Genomic DNA, 20,420 nt, shown 5'->3' with positions numbered 1-20,420 from the left:
AAAGCTTCCCCTTCCCCTTCATCAGAAACCCCCTTTTACATCAGAAGCCCTCCTTCACATCAGGAGCTGCAGCAGCATGTCAAGAGGTAGGAGGAGATCAGACCTGGATGGAGGTGAGCTTCTGTCCTTTTCTGACTGAGTCCCACACTCCCTGGATTAGTGCAAGCACCATGAAAAGGCATGATGCTCTGCGAAAATTTCAGGGCACCCCTGAGGAGAGGAAAAGGCACTCCAGGGTGACAGGGCAACCTGGTTGAGAAAGGCTGATGCAGATGACCTGATGGATAGTTTCTAGCCAGGTGGTCCCATGGAAAGAGGACAAATACTAGCATACAACAGTGGTGAACATCAAAGAGCGGTTCTATGCCTGCCACTAGCTTGACTGACATGTCCTTAGCTATGTAAAGTACGTACCACTCAGGAACAGAGGGATCTTTCCCTAAACATCCTAAAACCAAGACTGAAGACATACCTCATGTGACACCGGATCAAACTGTCCAAACAACTGTCCCATTGTGATGGATTTTGGGTTCACTGTTCTGTAGATGACTTTTTCTTCCTCGCACCCTCGTTCATTCATAAGAGACAGTGTATCAGCCAGTATATGGAGGACCTTTGTTTTGCCTGAAAACGGCTCTCCAACCAGCATAAAACTGTAGATATAAATATAATGTTGACCATACTATGAATTCTGGATGTTCTCATTTTTAATAAAAAGTCAAATTTCAGCATCTGTCAATCATGATAAAGATACTACACACTTAAATCATAGAAAGATTAAAAAGAATGTGGGAAAGAAAAATCCTACTTTATTTATTACAGAATGCAATAAAAGTTATTGTCGGTAGTTATAGTAGAGGGAAGATCAGTCCTGGTTGGGTCCCCTTGACGTCAAACACCCAGAAGAAGTTGCCCCTTCTGTACTTCCTGTAGTTAGGCCCAAGCCATCTATACTCAAAGGAACTGTGAACTCTTACCCATGTCTGACAATCATCATTTCATAGGTCTGTATCATCTTTTCCAGGAACACCTTCTCCGGTTGAACATTGTGTTTAATGCAACACTCATGTGCACACTCCAGCAAATCCTGGAAAATATTAATGCAGTATTACATTATTAATAAAAACATTACATTAAAAACATAAAATAAAAAACATTAAATTATAATTCAGACTTACAGTGAAGCTGTGCTTTGTCAATACAGAGAAAATAAACAGTATTTTTTCTACTCTGGAATGCACCAAAACGCATGCAAACGTATCAAAAATGCATGCAAACGCCCTGGAAGCCCATTTTAGGTTAAAAATAAAATTTTAACAAAAACGGCCCGGAACTCTGCAAAAACGCAGCAAAACACACTGCACTGCATGTGCAGAAACTCATATAGATCTGGTCTGCATTTGGTGTGAACAAGCCCATACGGTCCAGTGCAATCTGAAAAAATACTGCAAGCACTATTTTTGCAGATCGCACTACACCGGAACGCAAGCACTAATGTGCCTGCGTTCCAGGTGCGGGCGATCGCACTGTGGCCGGGGGCCATGGCTGCAGTGCCATTGACTTAATTGCACTGCCACGCCCCTGAACGCAGGGAGCCGGCCGGCTTGCGTTCCAGTGCGTTCTACAGGCCGAACGCACTGGAACGCGAACTTTGTGGTGTGAACCCGGCCCTTAGGACTTTCTCTGCTCCCATGTGTCGGTGCTGGGCCAATCACCAAGCACCATTTTTGTCACATGATTTAAGTCCCGTGGTCCTCCATTCCTAGAAGTACAGGGTGTTTTCTTTGTTCCTAGCAACTGAATGGAGTAACTGGGGAACAATGGAAAGGTGAGTATGTGCTGATGGAGAAGGGGGCATTATAGAAAAACTGTTGCTTTGCCGTGCATTGCCAACACAAATTATAACAGTAATCAGTATATAATATAATCACATAATTGTTTTCAATACAGATAGGGTACTAATAACTAGATAATAATCAAATCAAAGAAGCAGATCCCAAAGATGGCCAGAAAAACAGACATATATACTTTACAGTAATTCACTTTAATGCAACTTACTTTATAGTCTGCTTCGGGTAAATGGATGCCAGGGAACAGGTCACTGGTAATTCCATTAAATAATGGGATATCATGAGATAAGAACTTTGGCTCATTGACATCCTTAATAGACCGAAGAAGCTAAATTATGAAAAGAAAAACGTACAGTGTAAGTGAAGTAATGGCCAGAGGATTTCACGTTTATTTCTATATAAATTTGATAGATTATTGTGAGTTTTCAGTCTTTAGGCATGTAGCCACCACAGGTGTATAGGTCCATTTTAATCTCAGTTGCACTACACTGTAAAAAAGTAAGGGCATTATATGCTTCAGAAAAGCTTAACAGTTGTATGTAAGACAAAGTCATGCAGCTTTTTATAGACTTATTGCTCAGGATATCTGACATACATCACTGTGCATTGGATTTACACAACTAAAATATATCACCAAGTTTGTACTTACAAGAATATCCTCATTTTCATTGGGGAATTTCAGCTTCAAGTTCCCAGCAGCCACTAGCACTGCCTTCACTGCACGCATTCCATAATCATAATGGAACTGGGAGGATAGTTGCTCAGAGCAAAGCCTATATGTCATAACAATCTTGACTGATAAAGGCTTTGCATGTAGAAACCCATAAGAATAAAGTGAGATCTCTGCAATCAGTGCGTAGTTGGGAACCATCATAGCTACAGTGCGGAAAAGAACCTGTAATAAACAATGAAGTTTAATAAATAAATCACTCAAGAACAAAAATATGATGTTGAAGACATTTCCCACTACTAGATCCTAGACACGTAGACTAGATAACTCATGAAACTGCTGTCGTATAGGTCTGAGAGGCCAATGACAAACAAATGCTTTCTTTTTTTTTTGTTAGATCCAGACACAAAGGCTGCTGAAGTTATAGGCAAATATCAACCTCTCCTGTAAAAAAGCTACTTCCACACATTGCCCCAGCCTTGCCATTGGACACTTAGGTCACTCGTCACATTAATGGAGATTTGGTTCAGATACCTTTGTAAAGGTTGAGTTTGATATCACTCCCCACTTCCTATTCCCAAGCCTTGTAATTGCTGATTGAGGCCACCTATCACATGAAAGCATGCTTGGTTCAGATGCTTTTGAATGTAACACAGGCCCAACGAAAATGAATCTTTTGGCTTATCTTTCATTTTACCTTGAGGTTGTCAGGCAGCTCGGATCGCCCTGCGTAACCAGGATTCATAGTAATAGCTACGAAGCAGTTTGGGTTGAGTTTCAATTCTGTGCCTTCAAAGTTGAACATGTCCATTTTCATCTGAATGGCTCTCTGGATGCAGAGGATCTGCTGGGCCACAACCGAGAGCACCTCCAACTCAATACGGTTAAATTCATCAAAGCAAGCCCATGCTCCAGATGATGCCAGACCCTTGAAGAACTAGAAAAAAAAAGAAACATGAAAACAATCAATATTCTGGTGATCGTGTCTCTAAACTAAACCCTAATAAGAGAAGGGCAGACCACTAATCTTAATAAAGAACTGTGTTTCCATTTTCTCTCTTCATAAGCCTACATGAGACTCAGACAGCAGATTATTTACCAGTGATATGAATACACCGCTTGTTAATAAGAAGGAGAAAATTCCAAGGCTGTGCCTTATCCTCAGGAGCTTAGAAGCATTGGTCTCCTGTGCCCAGTTATAAAAAAAGTGCCAATTTATGAAACGATTACAGAAAACTAATTGTAACTAGTATAAATGCCTAAAATTGTTTTGTATTAGCCTCCTAGAAATGTCTGCACAGCAGGACACATACTAAATGAGGTGGGGCCAGCAGTGGGAGCCAATCAAGGTCTCTTGCATGCACATACGCAGCCAATGAACATGCAGAGAAGAGGAGACCGCTCAGGAGTGTGCTCCTTCTCCTTCACTGTCCAATTAGCAGGCAGGGGTTTATCCTGATCAGTGCGCTCGAAGTAGTGCTACTGCTGCAGTAGATGTTAAGAATCTGGCTGTGCTGGCTTGGCAGGGGTGTCTGTAAAACATTTTCTATATATGTTCCAACTGTGTATATAGAGGTTTGCCTAGAGTTCAGGTTTAATCCCTGGAAGTAATTATAATGTACACTTAGTTGAATGGTGGATGTGCCATATATAAGTATTTTATATAAAAGGTGTCATGAACAAATTGCTAGAAACAGGATGTCTTGCTGCACTCCTTACCAAAATAACCCCAAACTGGGTGGGTGCTTGTAATGACCACGGTAGGCACCGTGTAAATCACAGAAAAAGGAATAATGTCACCAGCACACCGGTTTTGTAAATCAATGATCCATTTTAATGGCACATTGCCATCCAATACATACTTATGTACATGTATGTATTGGATGGCAATGTGCCATTAAAATGGATCATTGATTTACAAAACCGGTGTGCTGGTGACATTATTCCTTTTTCTATGAACAAATTGCTCTCCCCACACGCTGGAATATCTGCTACACAGAGTATGTACATACCTTTGACATTGCTATGTAGTCCAGACCATCAGAGCAGTTGAACACCACACACTGCACGGCCAGAGCCTTAGCCAAATCTTTGGTAGTTTCGGTCTTTCCTGTACCTGCAGGTCCCTCAGGAGCTCCTCCAAGATTTAGGTAAAAAGCACCAATCTGCCAAGTAAAAGAAAAAAAAAGACATTTATCAAAAAAGATAAAGGCTTACAGTGGACCTTTATACTCTCTCACTGAAAATCACATCAGCATGCATGGCATGTAATCATCATACACTCATTAGATAAAAATGTTTTGCCTTTACTTACAATTACTATTGTTTTACTTCCTGGTTGAGTCAGGAAAATATGAATCATTGCATATTAATATTTTGAATTCTCATTTTCAGCCTACAGTTGGAGATGTATGCACCTTGTCACATTTTACAGGCCTTCCTTATCTACTTTGCCATTAAGGGCTTGTTCACATCAAGTGCGGAGCAGATGCAGAGCAGAGCATCAAAAATGTATCCAATTTATTCCAATGGTATTTTGGGCCCTAGTTCACACCACAGCGTTCAGTTCCGGAGCATGTGGAAAAACTGCAGCATGCCCTATTTTTTCTGCTCTGGAACGCACCAAAACCCCAGCAAACGCATAAAAAATGCATGCAAATGCCCTGGAACATACTGGAAAGCCCATTTTATGCTTAAAAAAGGACCGGAACGCGTCAAAAACGCACTGCACTGCATATGCAGAATGCTATGCGCAAACCGTTGGCGCTATATAAATCCTGTATAATAATAATATTAATAACTCATGCAAATCTGGTCTGGATTTGGTGTGAACAAGCCCTAAAGGCTTGGTGTTTTCAAGGCTCAATAGCAGAAAAAAGGTAAAATTTACACAGGGAACTGAATGATTTAATGTAGTGACGATGATGAATACTGCACTGAAGGCAATGTGAGTGGAGCAGCAGGAAAATAATAATCAGTGCAGCTTATCTTTGAACAATATGGGTTATTGTTGTCCCTCTTACACTGGTTAATACCCAAAGCTTTATTAAAATGTACACATCATACCAGGGTTCTGTAGCATCTGTCAGTAAGAGGTGTAATGACCAGTCGTGGTGAGTTGCCTAGGTACTCGTAAGCATATTTCACGTTGCAGTTAATGATTCGGACGCGGGCGTTCTCATTTTCCCAGTAATAGCGCAGCTGAGCCAACCACTGGAAGTCTGTTTCATGGGAAACACCTAAAAAGACACATTTACAGTTATCACACAGACTTAAAAAGACCCTGTCACTAGAAGAAGAGCAAGAGCAGAAGGTGATTTATACTTACCTCTCCGGTGTTGGAACTTCGCTCTTTTGAAGAGCTTCGGACACTGCCGGTGTGACAGTAAAGTGCAAATTGCCTTTATAAGCTGTCGCTGTGTTCTTTATTTTCTCTCTAACATTTTATGCATTTCTTTCTCCTTTTTCACAATTCTTCATTACGATATGTCATAGCCCTGCCCTATTCACTTTAATGTAGAATTATGGCCTCCTATTAAACAAAATGTGCTGCAGCACTTAATTTTAGGTGAGTCTACAGTTTTCTTAGTTCCCCTGCAAGGTCCCACAAATACCTGTTAATCCTGCCAGTGAAGTTCACCTAATGCAGGTTCCTGTGATGGGGTGGTAAGGATGCTGCACTGCTCCTGAATTCAGAGCAGAGTTGCCACTCTCATGTAGGCTGTGCCTGTTTGTACAACCTTGGGACAAGAAGATGTTTCAGGAGGTGTGGCTTTCTGGCTTTGTCACTGCTGGGTCAAAAGCCTGTAGCTTGTCAATCCGCACCTGGGCACACCCTGTCCTGCCCACTGCTTTCTAGATTGACAGCACTCACTCTGTTGCTGATAACGCTTTCAATGGTGTATATAACAGACCAAAGGGGAGTAAATAACAGAAGTTCATTCTTAGTGTTTACATACACTTTAAAGAAGAATTCCAGGCAGAATAAAAACTAACCCTTGCAGTGCGGCTACCCAAAGATATACTCACCTATATTCTTAGTCCCACCTGGTTGCTAGACTGGTCCTCAACAGCCGCTTTTTACCCAGGCTCCAGCAGTCTAAGGACCCATGACATCATCATGTCCATTCATTTCCATTGGATGTGGGTTAATTTTTATTCTGCCCGAAGTTCTTCTTTAAGCATGTATTTAAACTTGAAGTGACATTAAACCCTCAGATTTTTTAACATAAAACAATACTGTAATGTGCACCTTACTGTAATCCATGGTTGTTTCCCTTCTCTTTGCTGCTCTTCCTTTTAAATCTGTATCTCTTCTCATGCTGGGCAAAACTTCTGTTTTGCAGCAGACTGCCTTGTCTCTGGAATGGCTACATGGTGTCTGTGTATAGGTTTGCAACCTGAGCCAGCACTACAGGAAGAGGCAGTCAGCTGCAAAGGGAAGTTCTCCCCAAGCATGAGAAGACATGAGGATTTAAAAGGAAGAGCAGCAAAGAGAAGGGAAACTACCATGGATTACAGTAAGGTACTCATTACAGTATTGTTTTATGTTAAAAAAATCTGAGGGTTTAATGTCACTTTAAATATTTGAGCACATTATGTTTTTTTAACTAATCTTACACTTTAAATCATTCAAAAAATCCTTGGTGCTATAACATAGCTTATCAAACTCCCATGTTACTCTCAATCCTTGACCAGTGTACCAGTGTAATCAGTTTCCTCCTATAAATATCTTAGCACTGTTGTAATACATATACAGTATAACAAATTGTAATGGCATAGTCATGAGACGGCAGACATGCCTAGTCCAAATACATGCACACAGACCTGTTTCTATCATGTCCATGACCACATCCCTGGCATGGACATCTATGGTCACCAAAGCTCCCAGTGTGGTACGTGTTTGCTTGGACAGCTTGCCTCGTACAAGTTCAACAATGTCATTGAGCTGATGCTGAAGTTTATCATAGTAATTTTTTAATCCCTAGAAAAAAACAAATGAAAAAAAGATAATTCATTGTTATACATTCTACTGCAATCACAGTTTTTGCTTTTATAAATTGACAGTTGTGTTCCCCACAGGTTTGGTTTATAGCCAATGGTGTAAGCACTGCCATAGCATCACAGGCAGATGATATTAAGACTAAAGTAGGGGGGCTCAGACCAGGTTTAAAAAGGGATTTGAACAAAAACATGATCACTAACTCTATTCACTTTCCGTCTCAAGAAATCACCTGTGAACTGTGGAGGGACTAATCAAGTGTGTCTGGGTATGACTTCCAAATTTTTATTTACAGTGGCTACCGGTATTAAGTAGTATTAAAATGCAGTGACGTGCGGTACCTCTTGCTCGGGGTGAGGCATTCCCCAGCCCAGCCCCCCGCCGATTGAAGCCCTGCCCCTGACGGCTGATGCTCCACCTCCTGCTGGCCGAAGCTTCACCCCCCACTGGACAAAGCCCAGCCCCCAAGCTAGTGTAAAGGTGGAAGGGAGGAGACAGGGAGGAGACAGGGAGGAGCCTCTCTGTCCCTCACTTGCTCCTCACTGAGGCTCCGTGACAGGTTACACAGCGGGGAGGATTTCCCTGCTGTGTAACCTGTTAGATACCGATCTGAATGGAGAAAAAGATATCAGCTTCAGACATGAAGAGAGATCTGCCTCACCTGCCTCCCCTGACCGCAGGTCCCTGTTAAAATGTAGGCAGAACCTTTAATTTAAATATATTCCTTAATAGCCACAAATAATATAAACCCACTTTGGGCACACCCAATGCCTTTGCAAACCAAAATATTATCTTTTAAAAATAGCAGTGACATCATTACTGTGCTGTACATAGCCATTGCAAAGTGCAGAGCTGTGGGAGGGACCCAGCAAGCTCCACCCACTACAGGCTGCCTACAGAAAACTACAGGAGGGGCGGACACAAGACCAGTCACCCTGCACAAGGAGAGAGAGCCGCAGTGACTGGTCTTTATTACAAGAAGTTCCTGCACAGAAACAAATGATATTTCAGCACTGTAATCCTGCCGCTCATGTTAACAAAACTGGAAACACAAAACATAATATTAAATAAATAATTTCACTTCTGATTTTGTCTTTTTTTGGATTTCCATACCTCAGGGCCACTGCGTATAGCTTCATGCACCTCGCTGGTCCAGAACATCTGAGATACACATAACACTACCTGTCCTGGCCACTCTCTCACCCAGTCTTTCCTGGCAGTCTCAGGATATGCCTGAAGAAGCAAAATAATGTGATAAATTACAATACAAAAACAAAATAAATGCAGTAAAGAGTTAAAAAGAGAATCAAATATGTGCAATATCCCAGCAATGGCTCCAAACAAGCCTGGATGCTATTTAATGGAAAGCAGAAAAAAATATTTTTATAGTACAATTACTAGCTTGAAATATATGTAAACCCAATCACAAAATATCTTATACAAGCTTTTACATATTAATTACATTTTTATAGTCATTTTAAATCTTTTACAATTACAGCTTTTATTATATTAACAGTTGTTGATCCTGCCATAAGGCCCTTGTTCAGGTACTTCCTGTTAGGCAGTGACAATGCTGTGATCCTGCCTGACAATTTCTCTCCTGCAGTGTCACCCTGTCACATGCTTCTGGTGGAGACTACAAGCGGCTAGGCTTTTTGCATAGACCTGTACTGCCGTTGTCAATATCAGGAAGCCCGCTTTCATCAATGACATGCAGCCATCACTGGCGTGTATGTACACAGAAAGTACCAGCACAGAGGCTGGAGATCAGCAGTATTGAGATGCAAAAAAAAGGTGAAAACAGTATTTTAGGGAAAATTTAGGGTGGCAATTGTTTAGGATGTACAGTGCTTTAGCATAATAAATGTCATTCAGCTAGAGTACATCTACTTTAAAGAGAACCAGTCACCAATGGATATTTGTAAAAATCTATATAATCACTATTGAATTATTATAATAGTGCAGCCTTACCTAACAGGGATTATTTGATTTTCGATTATTTACTTATTTACAACCCCTGTATAAATGCAGTGCTGAGAACTGACCTACCCTCCTTAGAGTTTATCGCCAGGGTACAGAGCCTCAGGCAGCATCTCATTGGGGGGCGGCCGGGTGGTGGAGGGGGGGGCAACCACAGTATCACAGGTTGCTAAGACCTCTTACTAAGGAGCTGAGCATTCAGCATCCTGGCATTCAGTAACGTCAGTGATCTGGGTGGGATGCCGAACAGAGCATTTGACAGCGCAGTATGGCACCCAGCACCCTCCCCCCCTGCTTGCCAAACGACAAGTGACCCAGTGACCTGCCAGTATTCTCCTCAGGTGGTGAATACAGTCCTGGGCGGGTATACTGTATAAAAAAAAAGTCTACTGTAGCCCCACTGTAATGGTTAACTGCTTGTTTTTGTCAAGGAGAATTCTGTAAAGCCATTTTACTTTCCTGACCCCCCGCTTCCCCAGCAGTCAGCACTCACCTCTCTTCCCTCCACTCTGGTTTGTAGACTGTCGCTCAGCATCCGTATGTATAATACAGGGCTATGGATCCTGCATTAGACGAGATAACGTCAGCAGGCCTATGACCGCCAGAGCAGTCATAGGGGATCAGGCAAGTAAAAATGCTTTCAAGAATTCCCCTAGACAAAAATGAGCAGTTAGCCCTTTCAGTGCATATGTAGCCCAGGTAGCCCCAATGCAAGGGTAGTTTTTTTTTTATTTATTTACTGGAGAAAGGCTTTAAGCAGGCTGGAGAATGTCTCTATTAACATTTCTGGGCACAGCCTGGGATCAGGTTAGCCCCCATCGAGGACTTACAGCCTGACAGTGAGCTGACATTTCTGCTCTAATAGTGAGAGACTACAGCTTTATAACAGCACACACACTATGCTTGAGAGGTAAGGCTGTGCTATTAAAAACAACTTCATAGTCTAAAATCATATTTTTACAAATGCCCATTCCTTTATGGTTCCCTTTAAACTTTATTGTCCCCAGTGTATATATGGATGTAGGAATCAAAGAGCAAATGATAAAATCTTATGTACAACAAAATCAGTACTCCAATCAGCAAAAGCAGAAACAAAACTTACATTGGATAGCTCCACCTGGTGGCTTGAACAAGAAAGTACTTTGCATTGTACTGTAGATGTTTTTTACTTACAAAATGTCTAGCCAATGTTTGCTTTATTTCTAATTTAGTACAGGAAGCGCCAGACCTCTGACCAAGAGCGACAAAGGATAAATAATACATTTAGAGTATATTGCTGGAGATTAGCAGACCTTGTCCTTTAAATATAACACAAATTTCTTACCAACCGCCCCCATCAGTGCCGTGTGCACACTATAATACTTACCTACACTATCTAGCCTTGTCCAACCCATCTGATCCCAGATATACCTTACACAGGACTGGGTACTATTTCCCTGTCTCCATTTGATAGTGATGGTGACTGAGCAGCCAATAGGTAACCACCAGAACTATCACATGGGAGAAAGAGGGGTGAATCAAATGACTGACTATACGTGGAAGTATCAGGTATATATCTCTGCTTCTGAATGCAAACAGATCATCAGAGTGAGGGGTTGGTGAGTATATTAAGGAGAATGGACTACATGGGCAAGGCAAAGTTTCCTTTAATATGTGCCCTCGGTACCATAAATTGCCCAGGTTCTCACTGTGAAATGTGGAATCGGAAGCAGGGCCAAGCTGTTAATATTCACTCTAACACACTGCCTCAGTGTTTACAATGGCATATAGAGAGGAAAAGAAAGGGTTACTGTTGGCAGGGTCATGGGCACCACCAAAGAATTGGCTGCAACTAAAGAGCAACACAGACAGTTTTTATTGAGGCAGATATAAAGGCCAATACCAATTTAAAAAAAAGGTTTCACTGAATACCGTACCATTCTAGAGCGGGCAATAACGTCGCGTACACTTCTCAGCATTACATCCTCCACCTGGATGAGCCATTTCTCCACAGCCCCTCGTGCCTCTGAAGTGGAAATTGTCTGGATAAGTTCAACCCTCTCCCCTTCCGAGCTGTACATGGCTTTGATATCCAAGTTGGGGAGGAACTCTAGTTTAGCAATCCCTTCAAAGCATTTCTTGAGATGAGGCTGAACTCGGAGTGGATCCTTTGTCTCAGACAGAATCTCCAGCATTTCATCATTGGACAGGAAGAAAAATCTACAAGAAGAAATATATGCACTTTGTTCATTTAAAGCTCTACTCCTGAGTTCCTCAATGGACAATAAATAAATTACTTTACCTAGGGAAGAAAAGCCTCTTCTTTTCCAAATAAGCATTAAGCCCCTTCATGATTTTATCCAGGAGCGTGTTACTATCCTGCAGCTTTTCCAGAAGGCCAGTGAGGGAGGTGGCACTTAAAACCTAAAATAGAAGGTGACAATTAATATATACCTGTTAACAAAAGTGTATATATACGGCAGTACTAGTTTGCTTGCTAAAGACAATATTAAAGGATTCAGATTAGACATATTAAACAAGCGTTGATCTGGATCTTGCCACATAAAGTGATTAGGATCCACCAAAATATGTTAGAATATTCCATCTAAAATAATGGATTTTGGAAAGAGCTTAAAAACTCTGCCATGTTGGTAGTTTCAATGCCAGGACATCCCTGACCTTGGGTTTTGGATCAGAATTTGTACCCTTCAGCAGAGGATAAATATACATAACATATATAATATAATAATAAACAGTATGTTAAGTTATTGTTTAAGGGTTAAAATGAAAAAAAGAAGGTCTACCTGACTAGACACAGTATGCAGTTATTATACCTTCCAATTTAGCCATATCATCTAAAGATACCTCTATGACGAAAATTAGATACCAAAATCATTTTGATGCTTTTTGGGGACTTTTGTATATATTTTAAGAGTATATATACAGTGTATATCTACTGTATAAACACCCTTTTAAATGTTATTTTTTACCTATTTATTTTGCTAATACTGCAACTGTATCTGACAATTACCATATTAAACAGAAACATGCTGCCATCTTTAGGCTGCAATGGCATCTGCAGGCTGTAGGCTTATTTTGTGAATGAGGCCTCCAGTCTAACTGGTATCCAAGCATTAGCAGGGCTGAAGCTGTTGGTGACAGCTTGGTCTGACAGGTAGCATTGCTCGCTATCTGTCAAAGAGAGAGAAGTAGATTGAGATACCTGCAGCATAGGGCATCAGGCAGGGAGAAATGCAGATGCAGGTAGGGGTTAATCACAAGGTCAATTTCATTAAAACTGCTGTCCTGATTAAGTAGTATCTACTGACCAATGACCAGAATATTCATTTGTCTCACAATACTAAACATTACCTTGGGGTCTTTTACACAGTGTTTCATGATTTCTCTCCAGTTTCTGTCCACTGTCTGGAAAAGTCGTCCTTCCTCAGGCATTTGCTGCATGATGTCCTCAGAAGAGAATATAGGATCTAGGTAGAGCCATTGAGCTTGCACCTTCAGCCATTCATCAATCGTTTCCTGGATCCTGATAAGGCGCTCCTCCCATTGCTGAATGTGGGAAGAGTAGGAAATGTATTATGGTCTAATGATGAAAAAATGATGAATGTGACAATTTAATAAAAAGTGCTTTACTTCTTGCACACATCATCGAGTGCCAGTGGACTATCAAACACATCAGTGTTGTAGGGGTGTAGCGGATCCAATCATGATTCATATTTTATTGGTTTGATTAAAGAAACCTGCTTTTTCTATAAGTATGAAAATCTTGCTTTAGAGAACTGATATGACTCAGATAAGTCATTTTGTTTTAAAATAACTACACATGTAAACAAGTAGTTGGTTAGCAGGATTATATTCCCTGTTCTCAGGTAACAACGCGCATTCACTGTACTGTATCTATGGAGGAGTAACATTGTCACCTCTAGACAGGAAGGTCAGGTAGCACTACAGAACACCTTCCTTTCCCCACTTCTCTGTAACATGGGGAGGTGTTCTGAACAGAGAGAGCTGGAGACAATGTTAACTGATAACAGTACAGCACAAGTACAGCATTAAAAAAGTTTCAAATGTACTCTTAGATTGTAAGCTCTCATGGGCAGGGCCCTCTTTACCATCGTGTCTTAAATTGTATTGTAATGTCTTCTTTATATTGTAAAGTGCTGCGCAAACTGTTGGCGCTATATAAATCCTGTATAATAATAATAATACTGTATTTGTGACAGGAACAACAGCATGTATCAAACAGATATAACAACGGTATATTTAACAGACCAAAATGGAGCAAATAAGAGCAGTACATTGTGAGGGTTGACATACATTTTAAATCCGCTCCGTATAACTTGAAACCTCCATATATTACCTGGTAAATGTCAAGTAATCGTGCTCAAACACCGTATGTAACTCAACCCAATAGGCTTTACAGCACAGTGAAGTCTAGTTGTTTGCTAATAAAAAGAAGCTCATTATTATCTACTGAATATTTGATGTACCTTTATTTCTTTCTCAAAAGGCTTGATGAAAGGGGATCCTCTCATTGTCTGTGTCTTGACAATCTGGTCATCTAGAATGGTCTGGATTTCATCCACTGCGGATAGGATGGACACACCTGATTCACGGTAAGCGCTGGTGTTAAAGGAAATGGAGTCCCACATGTCCTGCATTGTATGCATTGCCTTTTCCAAGGAAAATTCCTAACAAAGACACAGGAAAATGACTTTACCATAATAAACCATATATGTATTATTCTATGTTGTCCATTCATTAGCTGATCGTTCAATAACTGAGCTGTGTACAAGTCAAACGTTGTCCCAGCAAACAACTACTAATTATTTCTTTACAGAATTGCCCTTTTGCCAGATTTCTAAATATGTTTTAAAATCTACACTAGGGACACAGGTCAATAAATCAAATCTTACCTTGCTAGCTGCAGCACTAATCTGCTCAAATCTCTCGAGATAAGGAGTTAAATTCTGCTTCAGAACTTTTCTGAGGGTGGTACCAGAATTGGGTGTAAGGTCATACCCTACAATCTCCGAAATCTGATCCCAGTGGTGGGTCCTTATTCCTGGGTTACAAAGGATGCTCACCAGGGGGATATATTCCTGCAGAGGAGACAATAAAATTAAATGCATGTTCAGGAAAATGAAAAGGAAAAAAAATAATGATGGTAGAAAGAAAAATTTGGGAATTCTGAGATACCAAATCCTGTCTCATAACAACTGACTCATGGTGAATTTCTATTATCACCAGCTGAAGGCAGATAATAGATACAGGACAAGGCCTAAAATATTACAAAATGAAGACTTTGTCTTCTCGACCAAAGAAAACAAAGAGACTCTGTGCCTTTATTGTCCTTCGGGAGAATGAAATCCACGACCCTAATGGTGGAAGGTGCAGGTGCAAGCCACTCCAAAACTAAGAGAGTCTTGAGATCCCCATTCTGTAAATATCCCCACATTATTGGTTTTCGTCTGCATGCCTTTTGGGCACCTGTTGACCTCAGCAGATATCCATGACCAACAGATCGGGGCAGGGGGGTATCAAGTTAGAATATTGCTTGTGAAGAGATACAAGTGGTTTAGGACTAATGCTAGCCATACACTGGTAGATTTTTGTATAAACATTAATGCAAAACATCTCAACAGAACATTCGATAATGTCATAAGAGACTTGACAAATATTTGAAATTTGATTTTGGTTTTAACATTCGATTTTAGAATGAATGGAGTTTCTCGAATGAAACCACAATGACAGTTAGTTTTTTTTTTCATTTTGGAAACATTTTCCATCCTTCTCCAATGATTCTTCAAGACTAACGTCAACATCAGTAGTCAATTTGACCCCATTAACTATTAGAAAATTGAACAAATGTTCAAAATTTTTTTTTTGTGTGACATTCTACTGGTGTATGGCCAGCTTACGAGCACAGGGTGATGTACCCTTGCATTGTTTCTTAATTTTCGACAGATCTGATGTTTCGATGTGAAGAATTCTAAACCATAACTGTGCTTGTAGATAAAGTTGTTGAGCTACCACAGATAAATAATTTTACATATTTCTCACAAAAACTTGACACAAACTGCCAGCAGAGATGTATTTACAGGGATATCAAAGGATACAAGAAAGCCTGACTAGAGGAACTGATGATGTTGGGGAATTTACACCTCACTGTGCCAAGATGCAAAGGTGTCCTGCTGCCATCTCTTTTACATGCATTGGGGCAGTAGTGTTTATTTTACACCTCTGTATGTAAGCAATATTCAAACAGAGGCTCCTATTTTCTATTAGATCATCACTAAAGTAAATGCCACAGTGTTCCCATACAATAGAGTTATATCATCTGGTCAATGGCCCCAGGTTCTTAGTGTGCGGTAGCGTAAAGTGGATGTGTGCTTTGCCCATTCAGGCTAAACAACAGCTTCCTGTAACTTCTCTCCTCCCCAGCAGTGAATACACACACTCCTTTCGGTCCTGCAGCTCTGTTTGGCCACCAGGAGTGATGACAAATACCCAGTACTACCCGATATGAAGAAGTACAGTATGTGATATCCCTGGGACTAGGTGGCCCAGTGTTGTCACAAGGTGGTGGGGGCACTGTCCTGTATAAACTCCAAATTTTAATTTGGATCTTACACAGGGTTCCCTCTTTTTGCTCCTGACATCTGAACAGAGCGAAAGGAAAGTGATGGAAAGGTGACTATGTGCTGCTAGTGAGAGGGAACTTAAATGCACAGGCAAAGCAGAGGTTCACTTTACAGTAAAGCTCCAAGCAATGTTTTTTTCTATGTAACTGGATGTGCAGCGCTCAGGGTCACCAGTGAGTGAATTAAAACAGTGTTGGCGTGATAATGAGTGTTAGTAATCAATAATAATCAGTGAACAAATGAATACAATAAAATAAAACAAATGCGAAATATATAAAAAACATAGAAATCTCAAGCTTATCTAAGTGATATATAGCAAAGTGAATCCAAAAATGGGTGAAAATATATATATAATATTAGTATTATATAAATAAATAAATAATTAAATAATTAAATAATTCATTATTTAAAAGTGGAAAAATGTGAATCCAAAAATAATTTGTTGATTGGATGTGGGTCATAAATGGATATTTTGTGAGTAATTCAAATTTTCAGTGTCAGCAACATATTAGTGATGATAGAAATCCCACACCGCAGTGTCCACGTCTAAGTCCCTTCTGGGATGCGCACTCACCAGACCAGGATATTCACAGGCAGAAGGAGATAATAGTTGGTGATCCTACAGTCGTCTGGTCCTCACCATATGGATCAGTATTTTATCAAAAAAATATAAAAGGGACAAGAACTCCTCATGGTGTAGTCGACAGAAAGCTTTATTAACCTGCGATCCCCCTGAAGACGTCTTTGTATGACGAAACGCGTCGGGGCGGGGCTACACTTCTCGGTATCACACGCAACCAGGAAGTACAGAGGTTTTACTCACAGACGTGTGAGCGGCCGTTTTTGGCGATTTTAAATGTAAGTGGCTACTTTTTTTGTTTAATAAAGCTTTCTGTCGACTACACCATGAGGAGTTCTTGTCCCTTTTATATTTTTTTGATAAAATACTGATCCATATGGTGAGGACCAGACGACTGTAGGATCACCAACTATTATCTCCTTCTGCCTGTGAATATCCTGGTCTGGTGAGTGCGCATCCCAGAAGGGACTTAGACGTGGACACTGCGGTGTGGGATTTCTATCATCACTAATATGTTGCTGACACTGAAAATTTGAATTACTCACAAAATATCCATTTATGACCCACATCCAATCAACAAATTATTTTTGGATTCACATTTTTCCACTTTTAAATAATGAATTATTTAATTATTTAATTATTTATTTATTTATATAATACTAATATTATATATATATTTTCACCCATTTTTGGATTCACTTTGCTATATATCACTTAGATAAGCTTGAGATTTCTATGTTTTTTATATATTTCGCATTTGTTTTATTTTATTGTATTCATTTGTTCACTGATTATTATTGATTACTAACACTCATTATCACGCCAACACTGTTTTAATTCACTCACTGGTGACCCTGAGCGCTGCACATCCAGTTACATACTATTTGACCCCAGTGGCCCTAGTACAGCAGCTCTATATTTTTTCATATATTTTTTCATTTTTTTCATTTATCCATATCGATCTTTAAAGCGCGGATTATACATATTTTTATTTTTTAATGTTTTTTTCTAAGTTTTAAAGGGCCTGAAAAAAATATAGAACCTTGCCTAATTTGTATTTCTGTCTCAGTCCTACAAGTAACATTTTTCCTTACTTCCTGGGTGGTCAGTGAAGATAATATTCTCAATAGGGAGGCGAACAACAATAATAATTAAAAAAAATGAGGTCCTAATTCTTCCCCACTTAAATACTGTATAAGAGCTGTTATTGTTGAATGTTTTCTGCTGGATAGATTTCCCCCATTTCCTGTCTTGGTGACAGTCGCCACTTAGACAGGAATAGGGGAGAACTCCTTTCTCCCCATGGGGGCAGCAATAACATTCAGTCAGATGTTGTGAGGCTGTAACTCTTTTGCACCCTATTCAAAACAAAAAGATATAGGAGTGTTATTCTGAGGCTATATGGATATGCTAGTGAAAGCTACATTTTACTGTTGCTATGTGTATACCTTAAAAGCCTTGATTTGCTCGATAATGGAAGAACACATAAGAACTGTACTGCTTTCCTTCTTCTCTTCTTCCACCTTATCATCTGTCAATGACCTTTGAATGACTGCCTTCTTCTTCTCCTGTTCTGCCTTCTTTTCCTTCTGCTGGAACAGTTTCATCATCTTATACACCTCTCGGAAGAATTCATCTACTTCAGCTTCCATGCTCTCTCCATTCAGGTCAAGAAAAGCTCCATCGGTCCACCTAGAGAGCAGAGAATACAGTGGACTGATAGAAGAGAAAAGCTATGTGCTATTAAAAGCACACATCATCAGCAGGACTGAGTATGTCGAGCCCACCATTTCCTACTAAGCAACGTCTACTTGGCCCCAGTTACCCTTTCCATCTATACTATAAACCCATACACAGAACACAGATTAGACAATCATGTATCTCTAAGGCCTGGTTCACACCTGGGCGTTTTACAGCGCGTTCTGTAAAACGCTCAACATGTGAAAACCAATGATTGCCTATGGGCATGGTTCCCACCTGGGTGTTTTACAGCGCGTAGGAAGTACAGGAGCTTCTTTGGGGTGTATTTACCGCGCGTATCCATTGGTAAAAACACGCATATTCTATACGCCTAGGTGTGAGCCCAGCCTAAGTGCTACAGCCTAACTAGGCTTCACCCTTCTAGGGGCAATGGACTGTTTATTACTGCATATGAGCTGGCTCTCTGCCACAGAGTATACTGGTCTGCCTGCCTCCTGGTAAGTCTACAAGGAGCTAGGTAGTATTTTATACCCTATGGTAAGAAGCTGCCATATGAACAGCATTACACAGCCCCTTAGCTACCAGGAAACTAAAATGGTGACCAACCGTAGGCTACAGAACTTAGCAATGGACTTAGAGGATTGTCTCATCTTAGATCTGTGTTTGGCTATATAAAGTAGTTTTGATGGGGAGGGCGAGAGTGGCCAACTGGGCCTTGTCTATGGGACATCTTTCAGATATTAGATGACATTATGGGAAGAAAATAATATATTACAATCAAGAGACATTTACCAAAAAATCTACATGTATAAATGTAATTGTTTCTGAATTGTAAGATATTAGTTACTTGTGGAAAACATATATGAGCATTTCACAAGGACATACTTCTTTTCAGCCCTTTGCCATTTATAAATGAGGGCAAACAGTTTCTGGTATGGGTCGATGTCAGCTTTCAAGGCATCCAGCTCAGGGTAGCTTGTCAGGTCCCATTTGTACAACGCTTCTTCTTTATTAATGTAAGCTATGACCTCCTCGGCATCTGCTATTCGCTTCTGTACTGTTCTCACGTCTGCCACATACTGCAACCAGATGGAACATTAAAGGTAATAAGATTGTGGATTATAATGTTAAAGATAATTTGCATATAAACAGATCACACAGTGACCACATTGCATTAACAGAATAAAAACAACAATTTCTAAGAAAAGATTTCTGCTATTTATTGGGTCCTTACCATTCAAACACATGCACATGTGAAAACAATTAAAAGGAAAAAACCTATACATGTCCACCCCTATCTCCCAGTATTGCATAGCTTAGCAGATCCGAACCAGGAAAGACTCTGCTCCAGAGAGGCAACAGGACAGTCCCTAATTACACTGTTAGTCAGTATGATGTTTAGGATGGGTGGGACAGACATTGTTTTCTTATAGTTTACTCGGGGAGCAGAGCATGACTTCTGGGTTTCTTCTTATAAATTTACTGAAGGGTGCAGCATGACCTCTGGAGTTTTCTCTTTATAGTTTACCGAGGGGCAGAGCATGACCTCTGGGTTTTTTTGTTATAGTCTACTGGATGGCACAGCATGACCTGTTTTTCCCCCTGTAGTTTACTGAGGGGCACAGCATGACATCATGACATCTTGTTTTTTTCTAGTAGTCTACTGGAAGACAGAGCATGACTTCTGGGTTTTTTCTTAAGGTTTACTGGGGGGCACAGCATGACTTCTGGGTTTTTTCTTAAGGTTTACTGGGGGGCAAGCATGACCTCTGGGTTTTTTCCCTATAGTTTACTGGGGGTAGAGCATGACTTCTGAGTTTTTACTTATAGTTTACTGAAGGGCACAGCATGACTTCTGGGTTTTTTTCTTAAGGTTTACTGGGGGGCACAGCATGACTTCCGGGTTTTTTTTAAATAGTTTACTGGGGGTAGAACATGACTTCTGAGTTTTTACTTATAGTTTACTGAAGGGCACAGCATGACTTCTGGGTTTTTT

The 20,420-nt window shown here is 40.4% G+C and overlaps 1 protein-coding gene across 1 annotated transcript in view; it reads right to left on the bottom strand.

Annotated features, from left to right (window-relative positions):
- Positions 1 to 20,420, bottom strand: part of DNAH12 (dynein axonemal heavy chain 12) — a 98,556-nt gene that overhangs the window by 59,279 nt on the left and 18,857 nt on the right. The window contains 14 exon segments of the mRNA XM_018556271.1: positions 473 to 653; positions 978 to 1,087; positions 2,059 to 2,178; positions 2,500 to 2,745; positions 3,218 to 3,457; positions 4,533 to 4,685; positions 5,587 to 5,759; positions 7,348 to 7,504; positions 8,636 to 8,755; positions 11,419 to 11,701; positions 11,784 to 11,905; positions 12,854 to 13,048; positions 13,990 to 14,190; positions 14,416 to 14,601. Of these exon segments, the coding sequence (XP_018411773.1) occupies positions 473 to 653; positions 978 to 1,087; positions 2,059 to 2,178; positions 2,500 to 2,745; positions 3,218 to 3,457; positions 4,533 to 4,685; positions 5,587 to 5,759; positions 7,348 to 7,504; positions 8,636 to 8,755; positions 11,419 to 11,701; positions 11,784 to 11,905; positions 12,854 to 13,048; positions 13,990 to 14,190; positions 14,416 to 14,601 (2,487 nt within the window).

The sequence above is a fragment of the Nanorana parkeri genome, unplaced genomic scaffold (assembly GCF_000935625.1).
Source record: "Nanorana parkeri isolate BGI_ZX_2015 unplaced genomic scaffold, ASM93562v1 scaffold231, whole genome shotgun sequence".
Lineage (NCBI taxonomy): Eukaryota > Metazoa > Chordata > Amphibia > Anura > Dicroglossidae > Nanorana > Nanorana parkeri.
This window is presented reverse-complemented; position numbering and strand designations above follow the sequence as displayed.